The 14250-nt window shown below is 56.9% G+C and overlaps 3 protein-coding genes and 1 long non-coding RNA gene across 5 annotated transcripts in view; 2 read left to right on the forward strand and 2 right to left on the reverse strand.

The window, feature by feature from the left end:
* Positions 1 to 496, reverse strand: part of LOC115274779 — a 9811-nt gene extending 9315 nt beyond the window's left edge. The window contains exon 1 of the long non-coding RNA XR_003901244.1: positions 363 to 496. This is a non-coding gene — a long non-coding RNA (uncharacterized LOC115274779). The remainder of the gene's footprint in view (positions 1 to 362) is intronic.
* A 3944-nt stretch (positions 497 to 4440) lies between these two features.
* CLPP (caseinolytic mitochondrial matrix peptidase proteolytic subunit) lies at positions 4441 to 9713 on the forward strand. The gene is made up of 6 exons (XM_029918822.1): positions 4441 to 4678; positions 4768 to 4839; positions 5367 to 5463; positions 6473 to 6660; positions 7494 to 7599; positions 9358 to 9713. The coding sequence occupies exons 1-6, from the start codon at positions 4493 to 4495 to the stop codon at positions 9528 to 9530; spliced, it is 822 nt and encodes a 273-aa protein (XP_029774682.1). The 5' UTR covers positions 4441 to 4492; the 3' UTR covers positions 9531 to 9713.
* A 2423-nt stretch (positions 9714 to 12136) lies between these two features.
* ALKBH7 (alkB homolog 7) lies at positions 12137 to 13894 on the forward strand. Of its 2 annotated transcripts, XM_029917372.1 has the most exons (5): positions 12137 to 12411; positions 12595 to 12675; positions 13064 to 13237; positions 13337 to 13461; positions 13659 to 13894. In XM_029917372.1, exons 1-5 carry the CDS (start codon positions 12208 to 12210, stop codon positions 13819 to 13821), a joined length of 747 nt encoding a protein of 248 aa, XP_029773232.1. In that variant the 5' UTR covers positions 12137 to 12207; the 3' UTR covers positions 13822 to 13894. The 2 variants fall into 2 exon arrangements, with proteins under 2 accessions (XP_029773232.1, XP_029773233.1); XM_029917373.1 differs by lacking the exon at positions 12595 to 12675 and having other exon boundaries at positions 12139 to 12411.
* Positions 13895 to 14167: 273 nt separating this feature from the next.
* Positions 14168 to 14250, reverse strand: part of PSPN (persephin) — a 797-nt gene continuing 714 nt past the window's right edge. The window contains exon 3 of the mRNA XM_029916471.1: positions 14168 to 14212. Within this exon, the coding sequence (XP_029772331.1) occupies positions 14168 to 14212 (45 nt within the window). The remainder of the gene's footprint in view (positions 14213 to 14250) is intronic.

The following is a 14250-nucleotide window of genomic DNA, read 5'->3' on the forward strand; positions in this document are numbered from 1 at the left end:
GCCCGTTCCTTCCTCTCCACGTCCATCCAGCTTCTTGGAATGGAAAGGTGCCCGCTGATGCCCAGGTTGCATTTTGAAGACAAGGCAGGCCCCGCCCTAGAAACGGCACAGGAGAGGGCGTCTGGGGGCTCCGGGGTCCAGAGCCACCGGCCCACCCTGGGTGCCAAGCTCCAGCCTGCTCCTTGGAGAGGAAGACATTTCTATCTTGTCTAAGTCACTGGCACTCACAGTCACGCCTGGCCAACGAGCCCTGGACCAGAGCAGGCCATCAGTGAATATCAAGTATAGTCTACAATTTCTGATCATTGCTTTAATTTAAAATGTTACCTGATTCAATCAGCCCCCTCTTTCTGGACACTTACTTCCGGCTCTTTGCTGCTGTGAGTGTGATAGACCGTCTCCGGAGATGGGCACCATCCATCCTCTCCACCCCGTGGGCCCTTGCCATGCCTCACACCAAGAGTCAGCTTCCCCTTCCCCTCTCCTCCAGTCTTGGTTTGGCCGTGTGGCTTCCTGTGACGGACAGAATGTGGCAAAGAGCTGCCGTGTGATCTGTGGGCCGAGCTTTTAAGAACACAGGGAGCTTCTGGGGCGCCCAATCAGCTAAGCATCTGACTCTTGATCTCGGCTCAGGTCATGATCTCGGGTGAGTGAGGCTCCAGATTTGTGACTGCAGACTGTTCGCTGTGGATATCCAGCCCCAGCAAACCCTTTGTAGAGAACAATCAGAGGAGCCCGAATTGTGAGAAGTAATAAGCTGTGGCTGTTTGAAGCCCCTTAGGAATATGGGATGATTTGTTACACAGCACTAGCTAACTGAAACAACAGAACAGCTCTAAATAGTTCAGCCATGAACAGCCTTATGGCCAAATCTCGGTGCTCACCTTTGGTCACTTCCTACAAGTGAGTAACTAGAAGTGGACTATGGGAATCGGAGACGCGGTACCCACTTTGTTTCCAGAGAAGCGTAGCGCTGTCGTGAGCTGTTTATGGGAATATCCATTTACCCGTGGCCTCTTCAGCCCTTGGTTTTCCATTTCTTTTCTTAATTTTCAATTTCTATTCATTTCAATAGGCCTGTTTTGCATACATCTAAGAACAGGTAACAGTGATCAGAGCTTTTCTTTGACCGCAGAGTAATAACCTAAAACCAGTGGGCTGGACTGATTTTACAGCGAAGAGTCAAAATACTCCTCCCTCCATCCCTCCCCTCCCCCACTCCCTTACTACGCGCTCACACACTCTCATTCACTGAGAACATATTTCACGAAGCTAGCAGGAATACGTCACACAGGAACTATCTGAGTGCCTACGGTGTGCCAGGAACTGTTCAAAAGTTGCTTTTTTTTTCCATTTCAGCATTCAGGCCACTCTCCATTTTAATTTACATCAGTGATCTTCAGGTGGCTCGTTCGGTTAAGCGACCAGCTCTTGGTCTCCGCTCAAGGCATGGCTCCTGAGTTAGAGCCCCACATGGGCTCCGCGATCACAGTGTGGACCCTGCGTGGGATTCTCTCTCTCCCTCTCTCTGCTCCTCCCCCTCTCTCAAAATACATAAAATAAAGAAATAAAATAAAATCACTGATTTTCGACAGCGAGCAATTCTTTTTTCCAGGAGGACACTCAGGAATGTCTCCGACACTTTCAATTCTTAGGACGGGGAGCACGTCAGGCCTCGACTGGGGTACTCAACACCCCACAGTGCACAGGATGCCCTTCCCCAAAGAATTATCCAACCCAGAATGTCACTAGTCCAGAAGCTGAGAAACTGCAATGTAAGGGAAATGGACTAGAACGGGAAAAAATAGAAAGTATCAGAAGGTGACTGCTCAAAAGAAGGATAAATATCACTTCATGAAACTCTCCTATTTTCGTGGGCTCAGACACTATATAAGACGCATCTCTCCTTGGGAGTCCTAATGGAAAAGGTCTGATAAACCCTGTCCCAAGATCCGCAGAGCTGATAAAGGCCTGTGGCTTCACAGGAACTCAGGTCCCACAGATGATAAACAAGAAAGTCAGAGCACTGATGTGATTGTTTCGGAGAGCCACTTAAACAAGGCAAAGGTCCCAGAGGGTGGCTGCGATATTGGCGAGGGAATCAGGAAGGCTTCCTGGAGGAGGTGACGTCTAGGGGGAGATTTATGTGTTTGGGAAGGAGCTGAATTCAGGAAGAGGACGGCCGCAAAGCCCGGGTGCCTGGATGGGGCTCGGCGTGTTTGAGGAACAGAAAGCTGGCCAGTGACGCAGCTGGAGCCAAGTGGGTCAGGAGGGAGGAGGCCAGTGAGGGGAGAGGTCAGCGAAGGTGCCAGGGAGCCCAGGGGAGGGCGTTAGGCAAGGGAGGAATACGGTCCGGTGAGCTTTCGCTGGGAGCTGAATGAAGTAACCACAAGACACTGGGTTAAGCTGCGGAGGCACGTTACCGAGGGTGGTAACGAGCAGGTGAAACGAGGAGGCGAAACGTAGTTACCACTGGACGGGTAGAGCCGGTGAGGCAAAGGGAGGCGAGGAGGGCGGGGCCGCGGGGAGCTTTCCGGAAGGGACCTCGGGGCCGGCAGCACCTGATGGCTCACCCTTCTCCCCAGTCAGGGCTTGCGCGGGGCCACCCACCTGACTCATAGCAGAAACTGGGACAGCCCAGGCGGCCCCCCTGCCGCCACAGTCCCCGCGGGGGGAATGTCACTCCCAGTGCCTGAACATCGGCTCCCCGGCCTCCAACCCCACTCAGGTAGGCCTAGATCTGAGCCTTCTTTCAGGGGTGCCTCCTAGGCCCGCAAGCTCATCTACCTTCCCATGTCCTACTCTCTGTCCTGCTTTGTCCTGCTCTCTCTCCCCATCAGACCAGGATTTGCTGTGAACAGAGTGTACCCTTGTCTACGGCACACCCAGCACTAATATGAGGGTCCAGCATTTAGGTGCTGTCTGCCTGGTGAACTCCTATCTATCTGCCAAAACCCACCTCAAAAGGCCCCTCATAAGGGAGAACTTCTTGGGCCCCTGTGGTTCCTCGCTAACACATCAATAATTAACACCCATCAATAATGAACACAGGGGCATCTGGTAGCTTAGTTGGTTAAGAGTCTGACTTTGGTTCAGGTCATGATCTCACGGTTCATTGGTTCGAGCCCCGCATCGGGCTCTGTGCTGACAGTTCAGAGCCTGGAGCTGCTTCAGATTCTGTGTCTCCCTCTCTCTCTGACCCTCCCCTGCTCTCACTCTGTCTCTCAAAAATGAATAAATACTTTAAAAAAAATTTTAAATACTGAACACCCATTCTGAGGACCCTTACAGCAGCATTAGGATATATGTAAGTTTTTATCAATATCCCTATTTACAGATGGAAAACTGAGGCTCAGGGACACACAGCTAGTAAGTAATGGGGCCAAGATGTGAACTCAAGTGACTTCAATATGCTGCTTCAGCATAAGGTATCTGGTTTCAAAAAAGATGTTTATTTTTGAGAGGGAGGGGCAGAGACAGGGGGACACAGGGTCCACAGCAGGCTCCGCACCAGCAGCAGAGAGCCCTTCCCTGAGGTTGGTTTGATCACTGCCATCTTCCAGATGAGAAACTTCAGGCCCAGAGGTGTTAAGCAATGACCTAAGATCACACAGCAAATCATGGGTTGAGCCAGCTCGGCAGGTGGGGCAGCTGCCTTGAAAGCCCTCAGCTCTTACCCTTCCTCCCTCATCACCTCTTGCTTCAAAGTGTAATTAATAAGCACCAACTGTGCACCAGGGACCATTCTAGGCTCTGGGGAGAACTCTAAAAAGGAATTAACCTTGAGTCGATTGGCAGGAAAAGAGAGGCCCCAAACGTTAGTAGGAACCTTCCTACTTTCATCTTTTTGCCCATTCTTCTCCCTCGGCCAGAAATGTCTTTTCCCACCTAACGAACTCCTATCCACCCTTCGAAACCCAGCTCCAATACTCACGCCTAAGAAACCTTTGCACACGGCTCTCCCAGGCAGAATCTGCAACACCCTTCCTCGGGCTCCCACAGCCTGGGGTCCATAGATGAAAGGAAAGGTCTCAGGAGTCAGCTCCGCTGAACTGGAAACTCGGCTAGGTCAGGGCTCAGTGGGCACAGTGGAGCTGAATTTTATTTTATTTATAATATTATTTTTTTTAAGTAAGCTTTACGCCCAACGTGGGGCCCGAATTCATGACCACAGTATCGTGTGGGATGCGCCACCGATTCAGCCAGCCAGGTGCCCCAGGAGCTGATTTTTAAATTAAGGAACGACAGGAACAAACATAACTTGAACGTGAAAAAAATTAATTCATTAAGGAAGGAGAATTTCGACACGCAAGGCACCTAGAACTGGCCGCTTCAAACGTTCTCGGGCTCCGCCCCCTTCGGGCTCCGCCCGCAAACGTGCCGGCTCAGCTAGAGGGACGAGGGCGACCTAGTAAGCATGCGCCGCAGGCGCAAAGCACGCCGGGAGTTGTAGTTCCGCCATCGGACGGAAGCCGAGAGGGACCGCGGCGGGATGTGGCCGGGAATATTGGGTTGGGGGGCCCGGGTGGCGGCAGGTAGTTGCCCCGCGCTGGGGCCTCGCCTCGCCTGCCGCTTCTCCCCGCATCGGACGCCCAAGACTGGCCTGGCCCTGCAGCGGAGCCTGCACGCGACGGCGGCCCGGGCTCTCCCGCTCATTCCCATCGTGGTGGAGCAGACGGTACAGCGGCCGCGGGAACTTGGCCTGGGGAGGGAGTCGGGGGTCTCGGGGCTGGAGGTTCTTTCTGTGTTTCGGTCTTTCTCCCCCAGGGTCGCGGCGAGCGCGCCTATGACATCTACTCGCGGCTGCTGCGGGAGCGCATCGTGTGTGTCATGGGTCCGGTGAGTGCCCCGCCGGGATCCTCCTCTGCGCCTGCCCAGACCCCACGCGCCCCTCCTCCTCGAACCCCCTTGACCTCCTGACCCCTCCCTTGACTTTCCTACCTGGGTAGTGCCCTGGCACCAGTCTGACACCCCACTTCCTGGGCCCATGGGCCTTCAGCCCCCTGTTCTGGCCCCTAACCCCCCACCCACCCCTTCCTCAAACCCTCTGCGTTTCCCTTCTTGATCTCTGCCTCCCGCACTAGTGATCTTCCTCCCTCCTCCCTGGCTCTCATCCTTCTCTCCAACCCACATGACCCCTTCCCCTCCTTGCCCTGAGCCCATGACTCCCTACCCCCGGGTCCAACCCCCATGGGTCCTTACCCTCCACCACCTCCCCGCCTTGGTCCTGAAGTCTCCCCCACGGTCTCACTTGGGCTCTGACACATCCTGGTTCCCCTGACCCGTTCCCAGCCGCCTCATAATTGCTTGCATTAGCCCTCTCCTTACCCCCTCCTGGCCCCCCGACCCTGCTTGCGTACTTGCAGATCGATGACAGCGTGGCCAGCCTGGTCATCGCGCAGCTGCTGTTCCTGCAGTCCGAGAGCAACAAGAAGCCCATCCACATGTACATCAACAGCCCCGGTGAGCAGAGCCTTCCCTGGGCCGCAGGGGCGCTTCCGGGGACACTCGAGGTGGCTCCGGGGGGCAGAGACCTCCCCCTATCAGGAGTGCTCCCCCTGTGGAGGAAGAAAGGGTGCTGAGCTTCCTTCAGAATCCCAAAACTGCCTCCAAACCTCTAAAAGTTGCCCGTTCCTTGCTTTTACATCTGGGTTCCTACACCCGCGGCGGGTCCTGCCTCTCTGATCCCACACGTGGCATTTTACTAATGTGACCTGGTGGTCAGCGTTTTCGCGTTGGTGGCTGCCGCTCCCCAAAGACAACAGCTCGTCTTGATCGCAGACTTACTGGGCCCCACTGACGGGTACTCTCTAGGCATTTAATCACCTTGTGCCCGTGGCGGCCTCACGTGGTAGGAACTGTTTAGTCCTCCCCAGTTGGCCGGGAGAGCCTGTGGCTCTGAGAGGCTGGGTAACTTGCCCGAGGTCACACAGACGGAACTGCCAGGGCAGGCGGGCCCCAGAGCCTCCCTCTCGGCCACCGCACGCCCCCCGGCTTCCAGCTTCTCTGGAAATGTTCACAGGTCCGGTCCCCCTGGGCCGAGTGCGCACCTCTTTGCCCCCACTTAGTTCGCATGGCCTGTTTCCTCACTTCTCTACCCTTAGGAGTATTTGTGTTTGCAACACCTGCTTTAAAGGGCTGCCTCGAGGCGCCGGGGTGGCTCAGTCGGTTAAGCCTCTGACTTCGGCTCAGGTCATGACCTCACATTTGTGGGTTCGAGCCCCGCGTCGGGCTCTGTGCTGACAGCTCAGAGCCTGGAGCCTGCTTTTGATTCTGTGTCTCCCTCTCTCTCTGCCCCTCCCCTGCTCAAGCTCCGTCTCAAAAATAAATAAAACATTAAAAAATAAAAATAAATAAATAAGTAAATAAAGGGTTGCCTCTACCCAGGCTCTTCCCAAGGCCAGGGGCGCAGCAGAGAAAGCCAGAAGCTGGCACAGCCCCTCATTACCACCCCCATCCCCCCCCCCGGCAGGTGGCATGGTGACCTCCGGCCTGGCCATCTACGACACGATGCAGTACATCCTGAACCCCATCTGTACGTGGTGCGTGGGCCAGGCCGCCAGCATGGGCTCCCTGCTCCTGGCCGCTGGCACCCCGGGCATGCGCCACTCGCTTCCCAACTCCCGCATCATGATCCACCAGCCGTCTGGGGGAGCCCGGGTGAGTGCCAGGCCCTGTCTCGGGATGGGGGGGGTGGCGTCCAGACAGAAGGAGCTACTGGGTGGAAGCCGTGTGGGAGCATCAATGTTTGAAAATGTAGGTTTTATTTTGATGCACATTTGGCGAGGCTGGCAGATCCGGAGAGGACCATCACTGGAAGGACAGTTTGGAATTCACAGTTTCCAGGGGTAGGAGGGGATGGGGGCATGCCAGGCCAGGCAGGGCCTCACGGGAAGCACCAGGGTCTGTCAGGAGGCGGGGGGGGCGGGGCAGTGGACAGGGACTTAACTGTGGTTTCTGCAGGAAGGAACCGTGAGGCTCCACGGTACTGGTCGAGGTCCCGTGGAGAGTGGCAGGGATGATTCCAGAAAAGCCCTCCCACGGCGGCCTGTGTCTTCCTGTCCCCACCTGACACAGGCTCAGGACTGGCTAGTGTGAAAAATGTCAGGGGACTCTGGGGTGTGGGGTGGCCTAGTTCTCTGGCGCTGGGCCAGGGGCAGGAGGACAGTGGCCTGGGCGTGAGGGTCCCCTGGAGGAGGTGATGAGGCTGTATGCTCGGATCGGCTGGCTTGCACCGGAACGTTCCGGGCCAGCTGTCGGCTGTCTCCAGGACTCCGCTTGCCCTGGGAGGCGCGAGGCTGCGCGTGCAGGACGCAAGAAAATGCAGTTCCCGCAGGAGGCCTTCCCGGGGGCGGTGAGGACGCAGCAGGACGCAGAAGGACTCCCGCAGCCCCATCCCACCCATCTGAACACCTCTCCAGCCTCCCTGTGCGTGGCTGACGCTCATTCTAACCTTCTCCCTTTTAACCTCCTCGGGACGCCGCCCCCCCCAGGGCCAAGCCACAGACATCGCCATCCAGGCCGAGGAGATCATGAAACTCAAGAAGCAGCTCTACACCATCTACGCCAAGCACACCAAACAGAGCCTGCAGGTGATCGGTGAGTGCCCGCCCCAGCCAGAGCCCTGGCACTCGTGCCCGACAGGCACACATGCAACAGGCCTCGTGCTTGGCCGGGGCCCCTCCACCTCGGCGCTGCTGCCCCTCTGGGCTGGACTGTCCTCTGTCGCCGGAGGATGCTGTGGCCATCGAGGGCCTGCAGCGGCATCTCTGGCCGCTGCCCCCTAGAGGCCAGTGGCACCTTCTGCTGGTGCCCGTCAAACTGCCTCCCAGTGTCCCCCAGGGGCCAAAATCACCCCCACTTGAGAACCCCAGTTCTGAGCACCTCAAAGAGATCCACTTGCAGAATCTTCACAAAAACGTCCCTGAAACAGGTCAAAGGTTTACACAGGGTCCTCAGTAAAGAATATTCCACATGGTTCCACATGGTTCCACATGGTCAAGAAATCTAAGAAACGTGCCCATCATCTTTATGTTTAAAAATAACATCATGAGGGGCGCCTGGGGGGCTCAGTCAGTTAAGCGTCCAGCTTCGGCTCAGCTCATGATCTCACAGTTTGTGGGTTCGAGCCCCACGTCGGGCTCTGTGCTGACAGCTCAGAGCCTGGAGCCTGCTTCGGATTCTGGGTCTCCCTCTCTCTCTGCCCCTCCCCTGCTCATGCTATCTCTGTCTCTCAAAAAAAATAACATGACGAGGGGCAGCCGTGTGGCTCAGGCGAGAGAACGTGCCACTCTTGATCTCAGGGCCGGGAGTCCAAGCCCCACGCTGGGCACGGAGGAGGGCGACAGAGAATCCAAAGCAGGCGCCAACGCAAAGCCCAACGCGGGGCTCGAACTCGCGAACCACCAGATCACGACCTGGGCCGAAGTCTGACACTCAGCCAACTGAGCTGCCTGGGTGCCCTTAGCCCATATATTTAAAAGAAACAATAACGTCACTCGTTTTTAGGGAAAGGCAAATTAAGGCCATAGCAAGATAGCATTTCAATCCACTAGAACAGCTAAAATAGAAAACGGGAACACTTACCACTGTGGGCAGCGGTGAATATGATACCGATTCGGTAGAAAGCCGTCTAGCACGACCAGCTCGGGCTAAAATGCCCAAAATGCCATGGTGTCCCCCCACCCCGCTCAGGATGTAACCAAGAAAAGGGAGTGCTTATGTCCACAAAGACGCAGTCTGGATGCTGACGGCGGTGCTGGGTGTTCGAGCCCACCCCCCGGAAAACACCCACATGGCCGGCAGCAGGCGGAGTGCATCGGGGCTCTTTATGCCGCGGAATTGCCAGATGGCAAGGAGAGAGCCCCGGCCACAGTGACACACGCAGCCTGGCTGAACACAGATCCTGCTGCTGAGTGGCCAGAGGGAGTAAATACTCGCTGATCCCATGCATTTACAACCAAAAAAGCAGCAGACGTCTCTGTGCCGTTAGCATAGTTAGTCGTTCCTCTCGGGCCAGAGGAGTCAGGGACCGCAAGTAGGCCTCAGCAGGGCTGCGGCGGTCGGGGGTCTGGTGACGTCCCATTTCTCGATCTGGGTGCTGGCCCTGTGGGTGAGTTCAGGTCGAAGTTCACACTGTCCACTACCCGGCTGTGCGCTTGGCTGGGTGTACATTCCACATCAGCAACACGTGAAGAAAGGCAGCATAGAAATGGGCATTTTACCAATGGGGAAACTGAGGCACCGAGAGGGGAAGGCCAAGGCCACGCAGCAAAGCAGTAGCAGAACGGGGACCCAGACCTGGCCCCGGGTGCCCGCCCTGAACCACACACGTCCTGCCTCTTGCTTCCCCCGCAGAGTCGGCCATGGAGAGGGACCGTTACATGAGCCCCATGGAGGCCCAGGAGTTCGGCATCTTAGACAAGGTTCTGGTCCACCCTCCCCAGGACGGCGAGGACGAGCCTGAGCTGGTGCAGAAGGAGCCTGTGGCGGCCGCGGCGGCGGCAGAGCCTGCCCCGGCAGGCGTCTGAGACCTGGCCCTCACCCTCCAGAGGGGAAGCTGGTGGGGGGGCCGGGCGCCCTGCCCACCCCTCGCCGCTGAGCCTGCAAGGGCCCCGGAAGGAACTCTGGATGGATCTGGGGGTGCCGCTAAGGCCAGATACCTTGAATGAGACACTGTGATTTTCAATTAAATCTTTGTAGTCTTTGATCCCCATCTGTGTCGCCTTCCCTCCACCGTGGCGCACACCCGGGTGCCCTTCACAAGGCCTCGTCTGCTTTCGCCTTGACCCTGAGACTCTGACCTTCAGTTCCCTAACTTCAGCAAACTCTACGGAGCAAATACGACACTTCAGGCATCGTTCTAGATGCCACGGCGGATGGTGAAGAAAACAACAATCTCAGTCCTCAAAGAACTTACTCTTGTGGGGGTAGAAGTTTTTTAAAAAGCAGGGAAAGAGGCAGTGCAGTGTGAGTGTGTGACAGTTTTAGATGGGGTGGCCAGTGAAGGCCTTGCCAAGAAGGTGAGGCTTGAACAAAGAGATCTGAGGTGAGGGAGGGGTAGAGCAGTCCAGGCAGCGGGCATAGCAAGTGCAAAGGCCCTGTGGTAGGACTGTGGCCACCACTGTGAGAGGGGCCACAAGGAGGCTCCAGTGACCGAAGTGGAGTGGCAGGGGGCAGTGGAGATTTGAGAGCAGAAAGGAAGGAGGACAGACCTTGAGGCCTGGTAGATCTGAGCAAGGAGGGGGATGAGCCACAGAGGATTCTGAGAACAAAAAGCAGGAAGACTGTGGCTCCCACAGCATGGAAGCCTGGAGACCCGTTGGGAGGCTTGGAATAATAATAATCAGAAAAAGGCTGGCAGCCCCAGCTGGGTGGTCAGAAGAGGTCAGATTTCCAGCCGGGTTTTTCTTTTAAGTGTTTTTTTAAACATTTTTTAATATTCATTTTTGAGAGACAGAGAGCATGAATGGGGGAGGGGCAGAGAGAGCGAGAGAGGGAGACAGAATCCGAAGCAGGTTCCAGGCTCCAAGCTGTCAGTGCAGAGCTGGACACGGGGCCGGAACCCATAAACTGTTGGATCATGACCTGAGCCGAAGTCAGATGCTTAACCAAGTGAGCCACTCAGGCGCCCCTATTGTTTATTTTTGAAAGAGAGTGAGCAGGTGCAAGCAGGGGAGGGGCAGAGTGAGAGGGAGACACAGAATCTGAAGCAGACTCCGGGTTCCAAGCTCTGAGCGTCAGCGCAGAGCTGGATCTGGGGCTTGAACCCACAAACCGTGGGATCACAACCTGAGCCAAAGTCAGACGCTAAACCGACTGATCCACCCAGGCGCCCCCTCCAGCCCCTTTAAAGGCAGAAGGAACAGGCAGAAAGGCTGCGGGGAGGAGCAGATGGGGAGGGCCGGGAATCAGGAGCTGAGTTTGGCCATGTTATTTCTGGTGTTTGATATGCCTCAGACATCCCAGAGGATGATGAATCTGGGGTCAGAGTTGGGAATAAAACTAAAATAAAATAAAAATGTAGGTCGATAAATAAGTAGTGAGGCTAAGAACTGTCTGCTGGATTTGGCACAGTGGAAGTCACTGATGGCCTCAAGAGGAAGCACTTCCGGTGCTGTGGGAGTGCACCGAGTCGGGGCGGGAAGACGGGAGCTGGACACATTTTTCAAGGAAGCTTGTTGTGTAAGGAGAGCAGAGGACACTGGGCTGTCACTGGAGGAGCCAGGGAATCAGTATTTCCACAGGTATTTCTAAAACGGTAAATCTTTTAAAAGACAACCACAATGCCATTTTGAAACCTAAAAAAGTAACAGTACTTACTATGGTCAAATAAATATTCAACCAGGGTCCAAATTTCCCCAGTTGTCTCTATGTTTTTAATTTGTTCAAGTCAGGTGCACACCTTGCAACTGGTGGCCATCTCGCAGTCTCTTTTAACTGTGGGTTTCCCCCTTAATCTCTGTCTCAATCTCTCCCTCTTTTCTTGTCTTCCTTTGAAATTCCCTTGTTGGAGAAACAAGGTCCTTTGTCCTGTGGACTTTCCTCTGAATTTTGATGATTGGTCAGGAGGGGTTGTGACATCTGTCCTTGATATTTCCTGGTGACTTGAGGTATGAAGAGACATGATCCCACCATTCTAGGATCATGACCTGAGCTGACATCAACCGACTGAGCCATCCAGGCGCCCCTATTTTTTATTTGTAAGGTAGGAGCCAGCCTATTTGCACAGGGATGGGAATGACGCAGTCCGCAGTCCCGAGGGGAAATCGGGTTTTAACCTTTGACCCCCAACCTCTAAGGTGGCCCCACTCCCTGACCTCTGTACCCTTGACCCCTTCATCTCAGCCTGACTGTACTTTCCCCTTAATCTCTAGTCCTGGCCGACTCCACAACCTGGGCGTTGGCCTAAATCCTCCTGTAACTCCTGACCTCAAAGCAGAGGCCATATCTTGCCGTCGAGCCCCGCCCTCCGGCCTCCACCGTGGACAGCGTCCAATAGCGCACGAAAGGAGGCGGGCTCTACGGGGGGCCAATAGCTTCAGAGCGTGAGCATAGCAGCAACCGGTAGTCTTGAAGGGGCGGGAGGGGAGGCGGGACTCCGAAGAAGGCCAATCACTGAAGGGGCTCGGGGAAGCCACAGCCAATGGCTCCGGGGCGGGGGCATTGCCCTGACTCCGACAGCTTCCAAGACCCGCTCCCCGGGCTATGGCCGCGAGTGGCCGGCTGGTGCTAGGGACCCTTCCCCCGTCCAGCTGGGTGCGGGGCTCGGGCCCAGCAGTACTGAGCCGCCTTCGAGAGGCGGCCGTGGTGCGGCCCGGTTTCTTGAGCGCGGCCGAGGAGGAGACGCTGAGCCGCGAGCTGGAGCCCGAGCTGCGCCGCCGCCGCTACGAATACGATCACTGGGACGCGGTGAGGCCGGTGGCGCTGGGGGCGGAGCTTAGGGGCGGAGCTTAGGGGCGGGGCCCCGTCGGGGCGGGGCCAGTGGCGTTAGAGGGGAAGATAAAGGTGGAGCGCTGGGTCGTAGGGCGCTACGGCTGGGGGCGGGGCCGACGGCATGGGGCGGGGTTTGATGCCTGGATGTTTTGCTGGCAGGGAAAGCACTTCGGAGATGAGGGCAGGGCCATAACTGGAGGCCGATCTGGAACTGTGGGGTGTTTGGGAGACACGACCAAGGTTAGGGTCGGAAACAGGTGTGGAGCGAGATGAGGGGAGGTCACCAGTTGGGTGCGGAGACAGAGGCCTGGAGTGGGATCGAGTGTGGGCGGAGACAAAATTGAATATTTCAGTGGGGACAGCGTTGGGGACAAGATCTGGCACTGAACGAGCCTAAGGGCGGGTACAAAGGAGTAGAACCAGACCTAGATGGAGTAAGGGTTACGGTTGGGGTTTCAGACCCAGAGCCATAGGGCAGATAGGACCAAGATGGTGAGTTGAGGGTGGGGTCAAGGGTCATGCTGGGAAAGCCAGTCCTTTACTCTACACTCTGCCCCCCCCACCACTGTGCCTCAACTTCCCTGTTCCCTCTGAGACCTTCCTGGCCTGACCCAAATTCTCTGTGCAGGCCATCCACGGCTTCCGAGAGACAGAGAAGTCACGCTGGTCAGAGGCAAGCCGGGCCATCCTGCAGCGCGTGCAAGCGGCCGCCTTTAGCCCTGGCCAGACCCTGCTGTCCTCGGTGCATGTGCTGGACCTGGAACCTCGGGGCTACATCAAGCCACATGTGGACAGCATCAAGGTGGGCAGCGGCCAGAGCCCTGGAGCTCGGAGCTCGCGCCCAGCTTGGGGGAGGCCGGCCAGGCCAGAGACTGACTGGCCGCCATGACCTCTCTTCTAGTTCTGTGGAGCCACCATCGCTGGCCTATCCCTGCTATCTCCCAGCGTCATGCGGCTGGTGCACACCCGGGAGCCGGGGGAGTGGCTGGAACTCTTGCTGGAGCCAGGCTCCCTCTACATCCTTAGGTACTGCCCAGCCGAGGAGCCCCCTCCCCACCCTGACTCATCAGATGCGCACCCACCTCACTCGTTGAGCACCTTGTCTCACTGAGCCCTCCCAGCAGATACTGTCATTCCCCCACACCCTCCACCACCACCAGGCAGCCTGCCCCGCACAGGGGCTGCCCTCACCCCACCCAGCCCAAGCCTCTTTTCTCTTGCAGGGGTGCGGCCCGTTATGACTTCTCCCATGAGATTCTTCGGGATGAAGAGTCCTTTTTTGGGGGGCGTCGGGTTCCCAGGGGCCGACGCATCTCCGTGATCTGCCGCTCCCTCCCTGAGGGGATGGGACCAGGTGAGCCTGGGCAGGCGCCCCCAGCCTGCTGAACACCAGGCCCTTCCCCCAGCTTCTCCCCTCCAGAGACTTCATGTTTGTGAATAAAGTGGGGAAATGGACAGACTTTCCTTCTTCTCGCTGGCCGCTTGTGGGCGCCAAGAGGTGCGGGGGAAACCCAGGACCCTCCCTGTACACGCGCTGGGAGCGCAGGTAGCGGGGTCAAAGGGTACCCTGGCTGAACACAGTCATGCGGCAGCAGTTTCCTTTATTATGCACCTTGCAGGCGGCCCCCAGCCCACCACCGCCCCTCTGATCTCATCGGCATCCGAGTCCGAGTCTCCAATAAATAGGTCGGCAGAGCTCCTCGGGCGCTGCAGGGCCCCAGGCCAGGCGTCCTTAGCCACCGCAGCCGCAGGCAGCCGCCGAGAGCTGGGGCAGCCGCTGCCAGCGGTGACGGTCGTCGAGGAAGGCCACGTCGG

This window comes from Suricata suricatta, chromosome 12, assembly GCF_006229205.1.
Source record: "Suricata suricatta isolate VVHF042 chromosome 12, meerkat_22Aug2017_6uvM2_HiC, whole genome shotgun sequence".
Taxonomy (NCBI): domain Eukaryota; kingdom Metazoa; phylum Chordata; class Mammalia; order Carnivora; family Herpestidae; genus Suricata; species Suricata suricatta.